This window comes from Oratosquilla oratoria, chromosome 6, assembly GCF_046742065.1.
Source record: "Oratosquilla oratoria isolate Oo_2021 chromosome 6, ASM4674206v1, whole genome shotgun sequence".
Taxonomy (NCBI): Eukaryota; Metazoa; Arthropoda; class Malacostraca; order Stomatopoda; family Squillidae; genus Oratosquilla; species Oratosquilla oratoria.
The window spans coordinates 79,094,189-79,109,847 of record NC_134782.1 but is presented as its reverse complement, the minus strand read 5'-3'; the positions used below and the strand labels follow the sequence as shown (position 1 = coordinate 79,109,847).

The 15,659-nt window shown below is 42.1% G+C and overlaps 1 protein-coding gene across 1 annotated transcript in view; it reads left to right on the top strand.

Moving 5' to 3' along the window:
- Nucleotides 1-15,659, top strand: part of trus (programmed cell death 2 like trus) — a 211,577-nt gene that overhangs the window by 153,070 nt on the left and 42,848 nt on the right. Inside the window, exon 6 of the mRNA XM_076187386.1 lies at nucleotides 10,758-10,879. Within this exon, the coding sequence (XP_076043501.1) occupies nucleotides 10,758-10,879 (122 nt within the window). The remainder of the gene's footprint in view (nucleotides 1-10,757; nucleotides 10,880-15,659) is intronic.

The following is a 15,659-nucleotide window of genomic DNA, read 5'->3' as shown; positions in this document are numbered from 1 at the left end:
TTTCAGTACTCACTTTCTTTAACAATTTTGTATTATCTGCAAAGAAGCTCATGTAACATTCCACACCCTTGTTCATGTCATTCATGTAAATGGCAAACACTGATCCTTTTGGGACTCCACTGATAACCTCTTCCAAAGTAGAACTCTTATATCTGAGCACTACCTTCATTTTTTTTTTTTTTTTTTTTTTTTTTTCTTTCTTTCTTTTTCTTTTTCTTTTTCTTTTCCCATGCAAAAAGTCCTCCATCCATTTCAATAGTTTACCTTGTATCCCTCTTATGGTTTTCAGTTTTCTTAATAGTTTTTTGTGAGGGACTTTATCAAAATCTTTTTATAGATTTAGGAAAGCGCAGTTGGCCCATCCGTACCTTTCTTGTATTATATCTAGTAGTATTAAGTAAAAACAGATCAAATTAGCGGTAATCTTCCTTGTCTAAATCTGAATTGTCTCAGATTCAGTATATTATTATCCTCCAAATGTTTTATCCATCTACTTTTTATAATTTTTTCACAGATTTTAGCATAGACTAGGAACCTTAGATTTAGGAGAAAAAATTTTAACCTCCAGTTCAGGATTCCATTCTAGGAATAATTTAGGGGATTTATGATACATAAATGTTACATAAAGAAACTTGTAGTACAAAGTGTAAGGGTTTTACCTAGAGATACAAATGCTCAAATGATCTTGATTGAGAGGATTAGGAGAGGAACAGAGGGAGTAATTGGTGAGGAATAGTGTGGCTTTAGGATGGGTAGAGGTTGTGTAGGTCAGATTTTTGTGGTAAGACAGATATGTGAGAAAGCTATAGGAAAGGGGAAGGATGTTTTTTTGGCTTTTATGGATCTGGAAAATGCTTACGACAGGGTAGACAGGAAGGCACTCTGGGAGGTTTTGCGGAAATACGGGATATGAGGAAAGCTTCTAGGAGCTGTCAAGAGTTTTTACGAGAGTAGTAGAGCATGTGTCAGGATTAGAAATGGAGAGAGTGAGTGGTTCGAGGTAAAGGTGGGACTTTGTCAGGGATGCGTTATGTCACCCTGGCTGTTCAAATTGTACATGGATGGGGTGGTGCGAGAAGTAAATGCAAGGGTGGTGGGTCTGGGATTGGAGATGGTTAAAGAAAATGGAGAAAAGTGGGAGGTGAGCCAGCTGTTGTTTGCAGACGACACTGCACTTGTGGCAGGATCGGAGGAGGGATTGAGGAAGTTGGTGACAGAGTTTGGGAGACTGTGTGAAAGAAGAAGCTGAAGATAAATGTGGGTAAAAGTAAGGTGATGAGATGTACAAGGGGTGAAAGTGACAACAGACTGGAAGTGAGCATAGGGAGAGCGACTGGAGGAAGTGGATAGTTTTAGATACTTGGGTGCAAATGTGGCAGGAAAAGGTGGAGTGGAGGTGGAGGTAGAATGTAGATTGAGAGAAGCGAGTAAATGCCTTGGTGGATTAAAAAGTGTAATGAGGAATAGACATTTGGGAATGGATGCTAAGAGGAGACTGTATTTACCTAGTTGTATTTTGCGGGAAGGGGAGCTATGCTCGTGGTGTCCCGCCTTTGTATCTTGCAGTGTCTAGTTTGCTTTTAAACTCATGAATGGTTTTTGCGCATACTATTTCATTATCCAGTTTGTTCCAAGTGTCCACTAGTGTGGAAAACTGTTTTTCTTCAGTTCTCTTCTATAGCTATGTTTTTTTATTTTCTTTCCATGTCCTCTTGTGTTTCTCTTGTCCCAGTTTAGTAAGTCCTCTCTATCGAGTATCTCTGTGCCTTTCATGATTCTGTAGATGGTCAGTAGGTCACCTCTCTTCTTTGCTCCAGCGTCGGTAACTCCAGTTTAGCCAATCTCTCCTCATATGATAGGTTTGCAAGTGCAGGTGCCATTTTTGTTGTTGCTCTCTGGATTTTTTCTGTTTTCTTTATATTCTTTTTGGTACTGGGTGACCACAATGTTGCCGCATACTCTAATCTAGGCCTTATCAATGTAACCAATATTTTTTTTATCATGTCTTCGTCCAAGTATGCAAATGCCACTTTTATTGATCTTAGCAAGTTGTAAGCCTCCCCGACAATTTTGTTAATCTGTTTATCATAGGACAATTCGTTTGAGATAATTACCCCTAAATCTTTTTCGGATCCTACCTTCTTTGTATGAAGGAGTGATTGTGCCAACAGCACTGTATGTGGCAGAAACATGGAACATAAGAGAGGAAGAGAGAAGGAGTTTGAATGTGTTTGAGATGACGTGTCTGAGAAGTATGATAGGGGCTACTAGGCTAGATAGAGTGAGAAATAAGGAGGTGAGGATAAGAATAGGGGTGGAAGGGGAGTTGTTGTTGTTGTTGTCGTTCACTAAACTGTCTGTCCGAGCAGTCCCGTCTCCCCAAGGAATGCTACAGCCGAAACTGGGTTTTCCCACAAATCCTTTATAGAGTGTATGTTGTGTTGTTTGCGTGCATGATTGTGTATAATGCAGTCTTCCATTATGTGTTGTATGGTATGGGGTGAAGTGTTACATCCTGGGCAGCTGTTCACAATGCGGTCATCCAGCCTCTTCTGGTAGCTTAGAAGTGCTGGGTGGTGGCCACACCGCAGTCTGGCCAGGTGGACTCTGTCCTTTCGTGGGAGAGAGGATTCAGAAGGGTGGATATCAGGGGGTCTGGCATGCAGCAGTGTGTTGTCTTTCAGTGTGTTAATGGAGTGGTGAGTGATATGATTATGAATATGTTTCCGGAGGCTGGTATTTGGTGGTTGTGGAGGAAGAGAAGAGAGTATTTGTGCGTAATAAAGGTCTTTGGGTGTTGTTTTAATGTTTCTTGGTGTGTGTGGGTGTTCTGCTATGTAGTGTAGTGGGTGTGATGTGTTTTATGGTGGCTGCGGCAAGTGTTTGTGTGCCACTCATGTCGAGGTGGTCCTTGACTTTGAGGACTTTTGTTTCATGGTGTAAATGGTCTGTTGGTGTTGTATTTGTGCAGCCTGTAATTGTTTTTAGGGCTTTGTTTTGTATGATTTGAAGGGTGTTGTGGTGTGTCTCACTGAGATTAGGAGCCCATGCAGGACTCGCATAATTCAACACTGAGCGTATGCATTGTTTGTATATTGTTATATTAGTTTCTTTGTTTTGTCCAAATGTCGTTCCAGTGATTGACTTAAGTGCGTTAAGTCTAGGTGTGCATTTGTTTTTTATATTTGTGATGTGTTGTTTGAAAGACATGGATGTATCGTATGTTACACCAAGAATTTTCGGTGTGTTTGTGTGTGGTATTAGAGTGTTGTTGATGTAGAGATGAGGTATGTATTTGTGTTCTATTGTCCAGTTGGTGAGAAGTGTTGCTGTAGATTTGGTTGGAGCTATTTTGAGTCTGTTTGTGATGAACCATGTGTTGAGTGTATCAAGGTATGGCTGGATTATTTCTGCAGCTTTGTCTGTGTTACGATGTGTGCATGTGAATGTTATGTCGTCTGCGTAGGAAGAGATTTGTATTTCTGAGTTGTCTGGTGTGGGTAAGTCATGCATGTATAGATTAAATAGTGTGGGGGATAGAACAGAGCCCTGTGGTACTCCATTCTTAATGTTTCTGATGTGCGATGATTGGCCATTATATGACACGTAAGCATTCCTACCTGCCAGATAATTGGCCAGCCATCTTTTGGTGTTATTGTGCATGTCTGTGTTATATATTTTATTTGTTAGGTTGTGGCGGGGGATAGCATCAAAAGCTTTACTAATGTCTAATGTTATGAGAAGTGTTCTGTGGTGGGGCCTATCTGAATTGATGCCATCTAAAATTCTTTGTGTGAGGTTTATCTGAAGAGTGTTTTAGTGTAGTGGCCTAAAACCGTGTTGTGAGTCAGCAAGGGGAATATGTGGTGTGACAAGTTGAAGTACTGTATTAGGCGTTCAATGACTTTAGAGGGGGTGCAGAGAAGTGTGATTGGGCGGTGCGATGTTGGGATTGTTGGGTCTTTGTTTTGTTTTGGAATGGTGATTATTTTACCATGCTTCCAGACGTCAGGTATAGTGTTGTGTGAATAGCTGTAGTCTGCAATGTTTGTGAGTGTGTGTATACCTTGTGGTCCAATGTGTTTTAGGTGGATGTTGCTTATGTTATCAGGGCCACAGGCAGATGAGTGCTTGAGACTATGTATTATGAGTTTTGTCTGACTGTCTATGAAGGGTGTATAGTCTGAGTCTGTGGGGAAGTCTTTCTTACGTCGAATGGTGCGTCGGTTGTCAGGGTGAGAAGTGAGATGGCTTGTCTGTGCAAAACGACGTGTGAGTGCGTTTGCTTGTTGTCTGTTTGAGGGTAGATTATCTGTTGTTGTGATTATTGCTGGGTGAGAGCATGTAGTGTTACTGTTGGATAGTGTAATGCTGTTGAGTGTTTTGTACAATTTGATGGTGGTTGTCTTGTGATCAAGTGCATTGATAAAGTTTTGCCAATTTTGTGTTTTTTGTTCGTGTATTTTATTAGCAATCACAGTGTTTAGTGTTTGTATTTGGTCTGCTATGTTTTGAGGGATAGGTGTGGGGGTATCGTGTTTAAGTGTGTCACGTTGTCTGATGAGGTCTTGGATTTCTGGTGTGAAGTTGGGGTTGTGTGATTTTCTGTTGCCTCTAGGGATGTATCTCTTGTCTGCGTTTTGTATGATTGTATTGAAAGTGTGCACAGCATTGTTTATATTTGTGATTGGTGTACTGTTAAGTGTTTCAAAATGTTGTTCTGTCTCTTTAGTAAAAGCTTCCCAGTTAGCTCTCTTGTAATTGGTGTATCTGTGTCTGTGGCCAACTGGGGTGCATCTTGTTTTGGTGGTGATGATGATTGGAAGGTGGTCAGAACCAAGGGTTCCGACCACTCTCCATGATGTTGTTGGGGTTAGGCAGGGGGAGCAGAAGGAGATATCAGGAGAGGAGGGAGTGTAGAGGGCTTGGTGTGGGATATGTATATGATTATGTGTGTTGTTCATGATAGTCAATGTGTCAAACTGAGTCTGTATATCAAGCCCTCTGTCTGTGTCAGGGTTGTTGACATACCAGGCAGACGACTTGGCGTTGAAGTCACCACCCATGATCAGGTTGGGGATTGAGGCTAGTTGGCTAAATTGGGGCCTGAAGGTGTTTGGAACTGTGGGGGATGATTGTGGGGGAATGTACATGTTAACTATTGTCAGTGTTGATTTGTTGCCTGTGCGGATTCGAATAGATTGGATTTCTGTTGTGTTATCTGTGGTAGGGAGGAGAATTTTGGTTGTGGCACTTGTGTCCACAAAACAGATGGAGTGATGGATCAGGATGATGAGTCCACCGCCATTGCCGTCGGTCCGGTCTTGTCTGATGGTGGTGTAATTATGAAATGATGGTGTTTTGTGTGAGTGTCTTAGTTTTGTTTCTTGTATAATCGCAATGTGTATGTTGTGTTGTTTAAGAAAGTGTTCAAGTTCATGTTTTTTCGTGTTAATACCGTCAATGTTGTGTTGTAATATGTTGATGTTGTGTGTTTTGTATGTGTTGTATGTTGCCGTTTGGGGTTGAGGTTGGGGTGTTAATGGGGAAGGTGTAGGATCTGGGTTAGAGGGGGGGGGGAAAGGAGAGATCGGGGACAAAGGAAGGGGAGTACTGATCGGGGGTAAGGGCAAAGGGAAATTGGGAGTGGGTAAGGGTGCTGGCTGTGGTTGGGGAGGTGGGAGTGGGGTTACTGGAGGGCAGGTAGAATATGTCCAAGTGTTTGTGTATTGGTTTGTGTTAGCAAGTGTTGTACAAGTGAGGTGGGCCCAGTTTTTGCACATATTGCACTGAACTGAGCCCTTTGTCTGTCTGCTCGAATTAATGGGTTTAGAGCATGTTGGGCACGTGTATTTTGTGGTGGGCCCAGGATTGCTCTCTACATCTCCAGCTAAAAGTAGAAGAAGAGGGGTGATCGCCGGAAAATCACCCCTCGGTGCAGAAAAAACGTAACATTGCATGTTGGGAAAAAGGATTGTGGTACTCCCCAAGGCAGTCGTAGCTCCTCTTGAGGATCGGTGCCACCTGCGTAGAGCTGATGGCCAGGGGTGGTTGCTGCTGTTTGGCCCCCAACTCTTGGGGTTGGGGGGTGGTCCCATGACGTAGACGCTGCAGCTCCAGGGAGTTGGGAGATAGGGTTGATGAAAGAATATTAGGATGGTTTGGACACATGGAAAGTATGAGTGAAGAAAGACTAGTAAAAGAGGTATGGAAGGCAGACATGGAGGGAGTGAACATGAGAGGACGTCCTAGGATGAGATGGATGGATGGGGTGAAGGGGGCTTTGGGGAAGAGGGGAATGTCTGTTGAGGAAGGACGGGAGAGGACAGAAGACAGGGGTGAATGGAGAATGGTTGTATATGGATGATATTGTGATGCATCAGGTGTAATGGGTGGGGGGATGGGGGTGAGGTAGTATGTGTGAGCAAAATTTGACGCACCCCAAAGGGATTTCTCCCCGTCTTCTCCTTTTATGGATGGGGGGGGACGGAGAGGGGGGTCGCCGATTTAATGAAGCGGCCTTGCAGTTGATGTGCTGTGCCTTGTGACACTGCCTCTGACCCAAGGCAGTGGACAAGGTGCACGGATGACCCGTCATCCAGGAGGTGCTAAGATGGGAGGGAGGGTGGAGGGGAGTGGAGTGTATTTAGGGATGGAATGAGTGGGAATGATTTTATGCCTTTTCCTTTTTGGCTACCTCCCTTGTAAGGGGGAAAAAGCCTTGGTATACGTAAGTACAAATGCTCAGGAGCATTGGTGGGTATCGCATTTGAAAAATAGTCAGTGCTAAACCAGACCCTCCTCCTCCCTAACAGGTAGGTTAGTGTTTTTTAGTGCAAAATACTTGAGTATTGAAATTAATGAACATATCTGGATATACATTTTCATATAATATTATGAGTTATTAAGTGAAGTGAATGCTAACCCAGACCCTCCTCCCTAACAGGGTGAAAAGGGAGTGTAAACAAACACCAAAGAGAAAAAAATCACATGAATCTATAGGGCTGGGTCGAACAAATAGTCTTTGTATTAGGTTATAGGCATATAAGCAATCAATTGTGAAGGGGATTGTGGCCAAGAGTGCTCTCTCCCAATAATAAAGTTAAGATTTTAGTATCTAGGTTGGGTTAGGAAGTAGGTGAAGTAAACATTGAACAGGTGGCCAGAGAGATTGCAGTACCCATGCTTTCTATCCACGCCATTAAGGCGTTGAATTATATAACCTCATTGTTTCATAGATTATCATCCAGGACAGGTTTTAGTGGTGAATGGTGGGATGAGGAAACATAGAAGAGTAGAAGTGAGCTTTCACAGATTGGTTACAAAATAGGATGAGGGAGTCATATGAGAGGTGCAAAGAAAAGAAAAGAGAAGTAAAGTACAAGGTAAAGGAGGCTAAGAGGAGAGCAGATGTGAAATGGGGTAAGAGTATGACAGAAAATTTTGAAAGTAATAAAAAGATCTTTTGGAAAGAAATTAAGAGAGGAAGAGGAGGCGAATCAAGTAGAGAAGAAAAGGTAAAAGGTGCAGATGGAGAGATGATAATGGAAGAGAAGGCAGTAAGGGGAAGATGGGCAGAGTATTTTAGGGAGCTGCTAAATGTGAAGGAGGATAGTGAGGGAAAGATAGTTACAGTGGGAAGTGCTAAGAAAATGACTGTGATGAGTGAGGAAAATGGAGGAGAAATAAGGAAGGATGAAGTGAAGGCAGTTGTGAAGATGATGAAAGCAGGTAAGGCACCTGATCTGGATGGATGCCATGCAGAATGTCCAAAAAAAGGAGGTACAGTGATGGTGAACTGGCTGGTGAGGTTATTTAATGTCTGCTGGAGAGAAGGTAGAGTGCAGGAGGACTGGAGGACTGCCTGTATAGTTCCACTTTACAAGGGAAAAGGGGACAAATGTGAGTGTAGTTGTTTCTGAGGGATTAGCATGTTAAATGTAGTAGGGAAGGCTTATGGGAGGATCTTGATTGAGAGAATTAGGAGAGGAACAGAGGGAATAATTGGTGAGGGAACAGTATGGATTTAGGACAGGTAGAGGTTGTGTAGATTAGATTTTTGTGGTAAGACAGATATGTGAGAAAGCTATAGGAAAAGGTAAGGATGTTTTTTGGGCTTTTATGGATCTGGAAAAGGCTTATGACAGGGTAGACAGGAAGGCACTGTGGGAGGTCTTGCAGATATACAGGATAGGAGGAAAGCTTCTAGGAGCTGTCAAGACTTTTTACGAGAGTAGTAGAGCATTATGTCAGGATTAGAAATGGAGAGAGTGAGTGGTTCAAGGTAAAGGTGGGACTTTGTCAGGGATGTGTTATGTCATCCTGGCTGTTCAACTTATACATGGATGGGGTGGTGCGAGAGGTAGATGCAAGGGTGGTGGCTCAGGGATTGGAGATGGTTAAAGAAAATGGAGAAAAGTGGGAGGTGAGCTAGCTGTTGTTTGCGGACGACACTGCACTTGTAGCAGGATCAGAGGAGGGATTGAGGAAGTTGGTGACAGTTTGGTAGAGTGTGTGAAAGAAGAAAATTGAAGATAAATGTGGGTAAAAGTAAGGTGATGAGATGTACAAGGGGTGAAAGTGGCAGTAGACTGGAAGTGAGCATCAAAGAGAGCGACTGGAGGAAGTGGATAGATTTAGATACTTGGGTGCAAATGTGGCAGGAAAGGGTGGAGTTGAGGTGGAGGTAGATTGTAGATTGAGAGAAGCAAGTAAATGCCTTGGTGGATTAAAAAGTGTAATGTGGAATAGACATTTGGGAATGGATGCTAAGAGGAGACTGTATGAAGGAGTGATTGTGCCAACAGCACTGTATGGGGCAGAAACATGGAACATAAGAGAGGAAGAAAGAAGGAGTTTGAATGTGTTTGAGATGAGGTGTCTGAGAAGTATGATAGGGGTTACTAGGCTGGATAGAGTGAGAAATGAGGAGATGAGGAGGAGAACAGGGGTGGTAAGGGAGTTGGGACTTATGTTGATGAAAGAGTATCAGGATGGTTTGGACACATGGAAAGAATGAGTGAAGAAAGACTAATAAAAGAGGTATGGAAGGCAGATGTGGAGGGAGTGAACATAAGGGTGCATCCTAGGATGAGATGGATAGATGGGGTGAAGGGGGCTTTGGGGAAGAGGGGAATATCTGTTGAGGAAGGATGGGAGAGGACAGAAGACAGGGGTGAATGGAGAATGGTTGTATATGGATGATGCTGTGATGCATGAGGTGTAATGGGTGAGGGGATGGGGGTGAGGAAGTATGTGTGAGAAAAATTTGACGCAGCCCAAAGGGATTTCTCCCCATCTTTTCCTTTTATGCATGGGGGGGACAGAGAGGGGGGGTTGCCGATTTAATGAAGTGGCTTTGCTGTGGATGTAATGTGTCTTGTGACAGTGCCTCTGACCCAGGGCAGTGGACAAGGTGCAGGGATGACCCATCATCCAGGAGGTGCTCAGATAAGAGGGAGGGTGGAGTGGTTTTAGGGATGGAATGGGTGGGAATGGTTTTATGCCTTTTTCTTTTTGTGTACCTCCCTTGTAAGGGGGGAAAAACCTTGGTATATGTATGTATGTATGTATGTATGTATAGCATAGATCAGTAAATCAACTTATTGAAAACTTTATTTTCTTTAATTACCCAACCTGGTGTATGCAAACCTAATTCACATCAAAACGGCCTTAAAGGGGAAGAATGGAATAAAACTGTGGTTGGTCAAAGTACCACATGTGCTGATATATATATTCATATAGTTGTTAGGGATGGTGGCAGCATTTACTAAACAAATTAATCCTAGTTAATGTAGGATTCCCCAGTTACATTGTATGGATATATATATATATATATATGTATGATAAGTGATCATCCTCATGCATGGTGCACTCGATTAGACACAATTTTATGAAGGTGTACTATACATTTTGCCCATCCATTTGTTGATGAATATTCTGCAGTCAGTGGTGGTACTACATGATTTTGTTATAGCAGTGGTGGGATTAACACCCACTTGTGAATAATAAGTAATAGATGCCACAGTGGCACTACACCCCATTTACCCCATCCATTCATCTCATCCTTGGTTACCCCCTCATGTTCACTCCCTCCATCTCTACTTTCCACACCTATTAAACTAACCTTTCTTCACTCATTCTTTCCATGTGTCCAAATCATCCCGATCTCCCAACTCCCTTTCCACCCCTGTTCTCCTCACCTCCTCTTTGATTTAACCACCTAGATGTAACCACCATACAAAAAACACTGAACACCTCATACTATGCTGCCCCTCACTAACAATCCCTGTACAACAACACTGTATTTCTTCCCTGAGTGAACTCAGAGGCTGCCCAATGGCCATTGCTGCTTATATGGGAGCCAAGGTTCTCTTGTAAGTGAGACCTGGGTTAATGGATTGAAGATGGTTATCAGTAGAGCAAAGAAGAGAGTGCATAAGATAGGAATGTACATACCAAGGGCTTTTTCCCCCTTACACTTACATGTATGTGTAGATTGGAATGTATGGAGGGAAATCATGAATAGATGACAACATAAAAGGAAATTTTCCCTCATCTGCTTTCCAGATGAATTGATGAGGAAATGGTGGGTATAAACCACCTTCAGCAGAACTGTGCCACATTGAATCCCTTCATTCCTGAGGTTGCTGAGATGGGAGGGATGGGTGAATAGGTCTTTTCATGTAGGTATGTGTCTTGACTTGGCCAAATTCCTTCAAGAACTGCATACATTTTAACCATTGGATATATTTCAGGACCTTGATGGAGCTCAAGCCAAAGGTGATGGGGTGTATGAAAAGGATGTAACTCATCATGGAGATGCATTACTGCACAAGTTTAAGAAAAGAATTTCACGTAGTCCACAACAAGTGTTAAGGTAGTGAATCTTCTTTCTTACTTTGTAATTTCTTCCTTAGTTTTAACCCCTATGACACTGCAGTGTCCTCCAATGATTTTGCTTTGGCCAGAACTGGATGTATTTATTCAGTTGAAGTGATATCAGGGATGATAATCTTCTGATTTAAATTGAAATTCTGATTTTTTATCCCTGTCTGGGGTATTGGCTGCATGTTGTTATGGCAAAGTAGCATGCAGTTGATACTTTAGGGTCTATGTGGGGTGGGGGCGCCCCTACGGACCAGAGCCACACATCATTTTGTCTGTGATAGAGAAGGACTCTGCTCACAGAGAAATGATGAAACTTCTATTATACTGCTATTGTCCCTCTGTTATGCTGTCCCCCAACCCCTTGTTGCTGTCCTGTTCCATTTCTCTGAATTTCATTTCCTTGTTTCACCTACCCTGTGGTGGGGGGAAAAGAATGTTGCCACCAAGTATTCCCACTTGGATCATACGAGGCAAGAAAAACGGGATGGGGATTGGGACCAGGCATCCTTCTCCCTGTAGCCCCACAGGAGACATTCCTAAAAAAAGTAGAGGCATAAGAGAGTCTAGGATTTTTCCAACCAGCACCCTAAGGTTTGGGTCTTTTAATGTGCATAGAAGTGGTACAGATGAGAGTAAAAGGGACGAGATAGGCAGTATGTTTATGAGAAGAAAGATGGATGCGTTGGCTTTGAGTGAAACTAAGTTGAGAGGGAGGGGCGAGTGTGAGTTTGGGAGTGTAGTTGGGAGGTTCTCAGGAGTGAAGAGAGGGTGAGGGAGAGAAGGGGTGGCTATACTAGTAAGTGAAGAGATAGGTAAACATGTAGTGGAGTGGAAGGAGGTTTCTTTAAGGATAATGTGGATGAAGGTGAAACTGGGAAAGGAGATGTGGGTTTTTGTAAGTGCATGTGGGCCTGTCAGTGAGAAGAGTGTAGAAGAAAGGAAGGCTTTTTGGATATATTTAAATGAGTACATAGAGGGATTAGGGAGGAACATCAATGTACTAGTAGTATTGTGAGAACCTTAATGCTAGGGTAGGAAATGAACCAATTGATGGAGTGGTTGGGAAATGTGGAGTTCCAGGAAAGAATCATAGTGAAGAGTTGATGGTGGAGATGTACCTAGAGAGTTGATGATAGCAAATACAGTGTTTCAGAAGAAAATCATGCATAAGTACACATGGGAGAGGGTGGTGGATGGAAGGGTGGCAGATAGAGCATTAATGGACTATGTAGTGGTAGATAGGAGTATAATAGGAAGAGTTAAGGATGTACATGTTCTAAGGGGAGAGAGTGGGGGAATATCAGATCATTTTTTGGTGGAAGGTAAGTTGAGAGTGGAGGATAGATGGAGAAAGAGGAAAAGGACAAATGGTAGGGAGGTGCTTAGAGTGAACTCTTTAAATGAAAAGGAAAAGAAGCTGAGAGGGAGTGAAGGATAGAGTAGAGCTAGGAGTGGAGGAGGAATGGGGATGGTTTAAGGAGGGAGTCACAAAATGTGCAAAGAAGGTGTGTGGAACAAGAAGGACGGGAGAAAATAGAAGGAAGGGTAGTGAATGGTGGGATGAGGAAATAAAGAAGGTTGTAAAAGAGAAGAAGCAAGCTTTCACAGATTGGTTACAAAATAGGATGAGGGAGTAATATGAGAGGTACAAAGAAAAGAAAAGTAAGGCACAAGGTAAAGGAGGCAAAAAGGAGAGCAGATGTGAAATGGGGTAAGAGTATGACAGAAAATTTTGAAAGTAATAAAAAGATATTTTGGAAAGAAATTAAGAGAGGAAGAGGAGGCAAATCAAGTAGAGAAGAAAAGGTAAAAGGTGCAGATGGAGAGATGATAATGGAAGAGAAGGCAGTAAGGGGAAGATGGGCAGAGTATTTTAGGGAGCTGCTAAATGTGAAGGAGGATAGTGAGGGAAAGATAGTTACAGTGGGAAGTGCTAAGAAAATGAGAGTGATGAGTGAGGAAAATGGAGGAGAAATAAGGAAGGATGAAGTGAAGGCAGTTGTTAAGATGATGAGTGCAGGTAAGGCACCTGATCTGGATGGATGTCATGCAGAATGTCCAAAAAAAGGAGATACAGTGATGGTGGACTGGTTTGTGAGGTTACTTAATGTTTGTTTGAGAGAGGGTAGAGTGCAGGAGGACTGGAGGAGTGCCTGTATAGTTCCACTTTACAAGGGAAAAGAGGACAAATGTGAGTGTAGTAGTTTCAGAGGGATTAACTTGTTAAGTGTAGTAGGGAAGGCTTATGGGAGGATCTTGATTGAGAGGATTAGGAGAGGAACAGAGGGAGTAATTGGCGAGGAACAGTGTGGATTTAGGACAGGTAGAGGATGCATAGATCAGATTTTTGTGGTAAGACAGATATGTGAGAAAGCTATAGGAAAAAGTAAGGATATTTTTTTGACTTTCATGGATCTGGAAAAGGCTGAGGACAGGGTAGACAGGAAGGCACTGTGGGAGGTCTTGCAGATATATGGGATATGAGGAAAGCTTCTAGGAGTTGTCAAGAGTTTTTGCAAGAAGAGTAGAGCATGTGTCAGGATTAGAAATGGAGAAAGTGGGTGGTTCAAGGTAAAGGTGGGACTTTGTCAGGGATGTGTTATGTTGCCTTGGCTGTTCAATTTATACATGGATGGGGTGGTGCGAGAGGTAAATGCAAGGGTGGTGGGTCAGGGATTGGAGATGGTTAAAGAAAGTGGAGAAAAGTGGGAGGTGAGCCAGCTGTTGTTTGTGGACAACACTGCACTTGTAGCAGGACTAGAGGAGGGATTGAGGAAGTTAATGACAGAGTTTGGGAGACTGTGTGAAAGAAGAATGTTGAAGATAAATGTGGGTAAATGTAAGGTGATGAGATGTACAAGGGGTGAAAGTGGCAGCAGACTGGAAGTGAGCATTAAGGTAGAGCGACTGGAGGAAGTGGATAGTTTTAGATACTTGGGTGCGAATGTGGCAGGAAAGGTTGGAGTGGAGGTGGAATGTAGATTGAGAGAAGCAAGTAAATGCCTTGGTGGATTAAAAAGTGTAATGAGAAATAGACATTTGTTAATGAATGCTAAGAGGAGATTGTATTTACCTAGTTGTATTATACAGGAAAGGAGCTATACTCATGGTGACCCGTCTTTGTATCTCTCAACATCAAGTTTTTTCTTAAAATATTGAATAGTATTTGCACACACTGTTTCTTTGTTGAATTTGTTCCAAGTATCTATCACTGTGTGGGAAGCTTTTTTTTTTCAGATCTCTTCTGTAATTATCTTTTTTTTTTGCTTCTTTTTGTGTCCTCTTGTTTTTCCATTGTCCTATTTCAATAAATCATTCTTATCTAAGATTTCCATTCCCTTCATAATTCTATAGATAGTAGGTCTCCTCTTTCCCTTCTTTGTTCCAGAGTTGGTAATTCTAATTTGGATAGTCTTTGTTCAAATGTCATTTTGGAAAGAGTTGGTGCAAGTTTTGTTGTTGATCTTTGTATTCTTTCTAAATTTTTTTATATTCTTTTTGGTACTGGGTGTCCATATTGTTGCTACACACTCGAGTTTTGGTCTTATTAGTGTAGTTAGAATTTTTTTATCATTTCCTCATCCAAATAGGCAAATGCCACTTTTATTGTCCTCAATAAGTTGTAGGTTCTCCGACTATTTTATTAATATGCTTATCCTGTGTCATGTCTTTGCTGATTATCACTTCAAGGACTTTTTCTGAGTTTACTTTTTTGACCTCTTCTTCACCAATTTTATAATTTCTCAATACAGGTAAACGTAGACTTACGATGGCCGCGACTTACGATTGTTCGACTTTACGATGACGACGACGATATGATAATTTAACCCCTTCCATACGGTGCTGCACACGTAGGCGTCATGAGGAGCAAGTGGATTCGCGACGCTGCCATATCGGCGTCTTGATTATATTTATTGTAGTCGCCCCTGTGTTTTTACATTCTCTCAAATGTGCCCTAAATCCCATTCTCTGTGGTTTTCAAAATTCGCGGGTGAAAGAGAGAACGATCGATATAAGCGGTGACTATATTTTATGATGCGAGTATTATTACGTCACGTACGGCTGGCATTGGCTGCTGCCCGCGAGATTTAAGTTCCGTACTGAAAATACATATTATAGTGTTTGAATATGGTAAAAAGGATAAAAATAATTAAATAAACTACTGTACATGTTTAATAGGCTATATTCAGTATCTCTGGTGGTTAATATACAGGTAGGCTAGGTACAGTGACCACGGAACAGTGATACACAAATTGGGGATCGACTTACGATGAAATCGTCTTACGATGGCTCTATCGAAACCTAATGCCATCGTAAGTCGACGTTTACCTGTATTCTGTTTTTACTTTTTCCAAATTCCATTATACTACATTTCTTGATATTGAATTTCACTTTACATTTTTGAGTCCATTTCCAGATCTTGTCCAAGTCTTGTTGTAATGAGTTGCAATCCTCTTCCATTTTTACTTTCTTTAGTATTTTTGCGTCATCTGCAAAGAAATTCATATAACACTCTACTCCTTCATCCATGTCATGTATATGGCAAACATGATCGGGGCCAGTACTGATCCCTGCGGGACACCACTTATCATTTCCTTCCTATTTGAGAATTTATCTCTAATTACTACTCTCATTTTCCTCCCAGTCAGGAAGTCTTTCATCCATTCCAATAATTTTCCACTGATGCCACCTATTGACTCTATCTTCCTTACTAGTTTCCCGTGTGGTACCGTATCAAATGCCTTTTGTAGGTCCAGAAAGGCACAGTC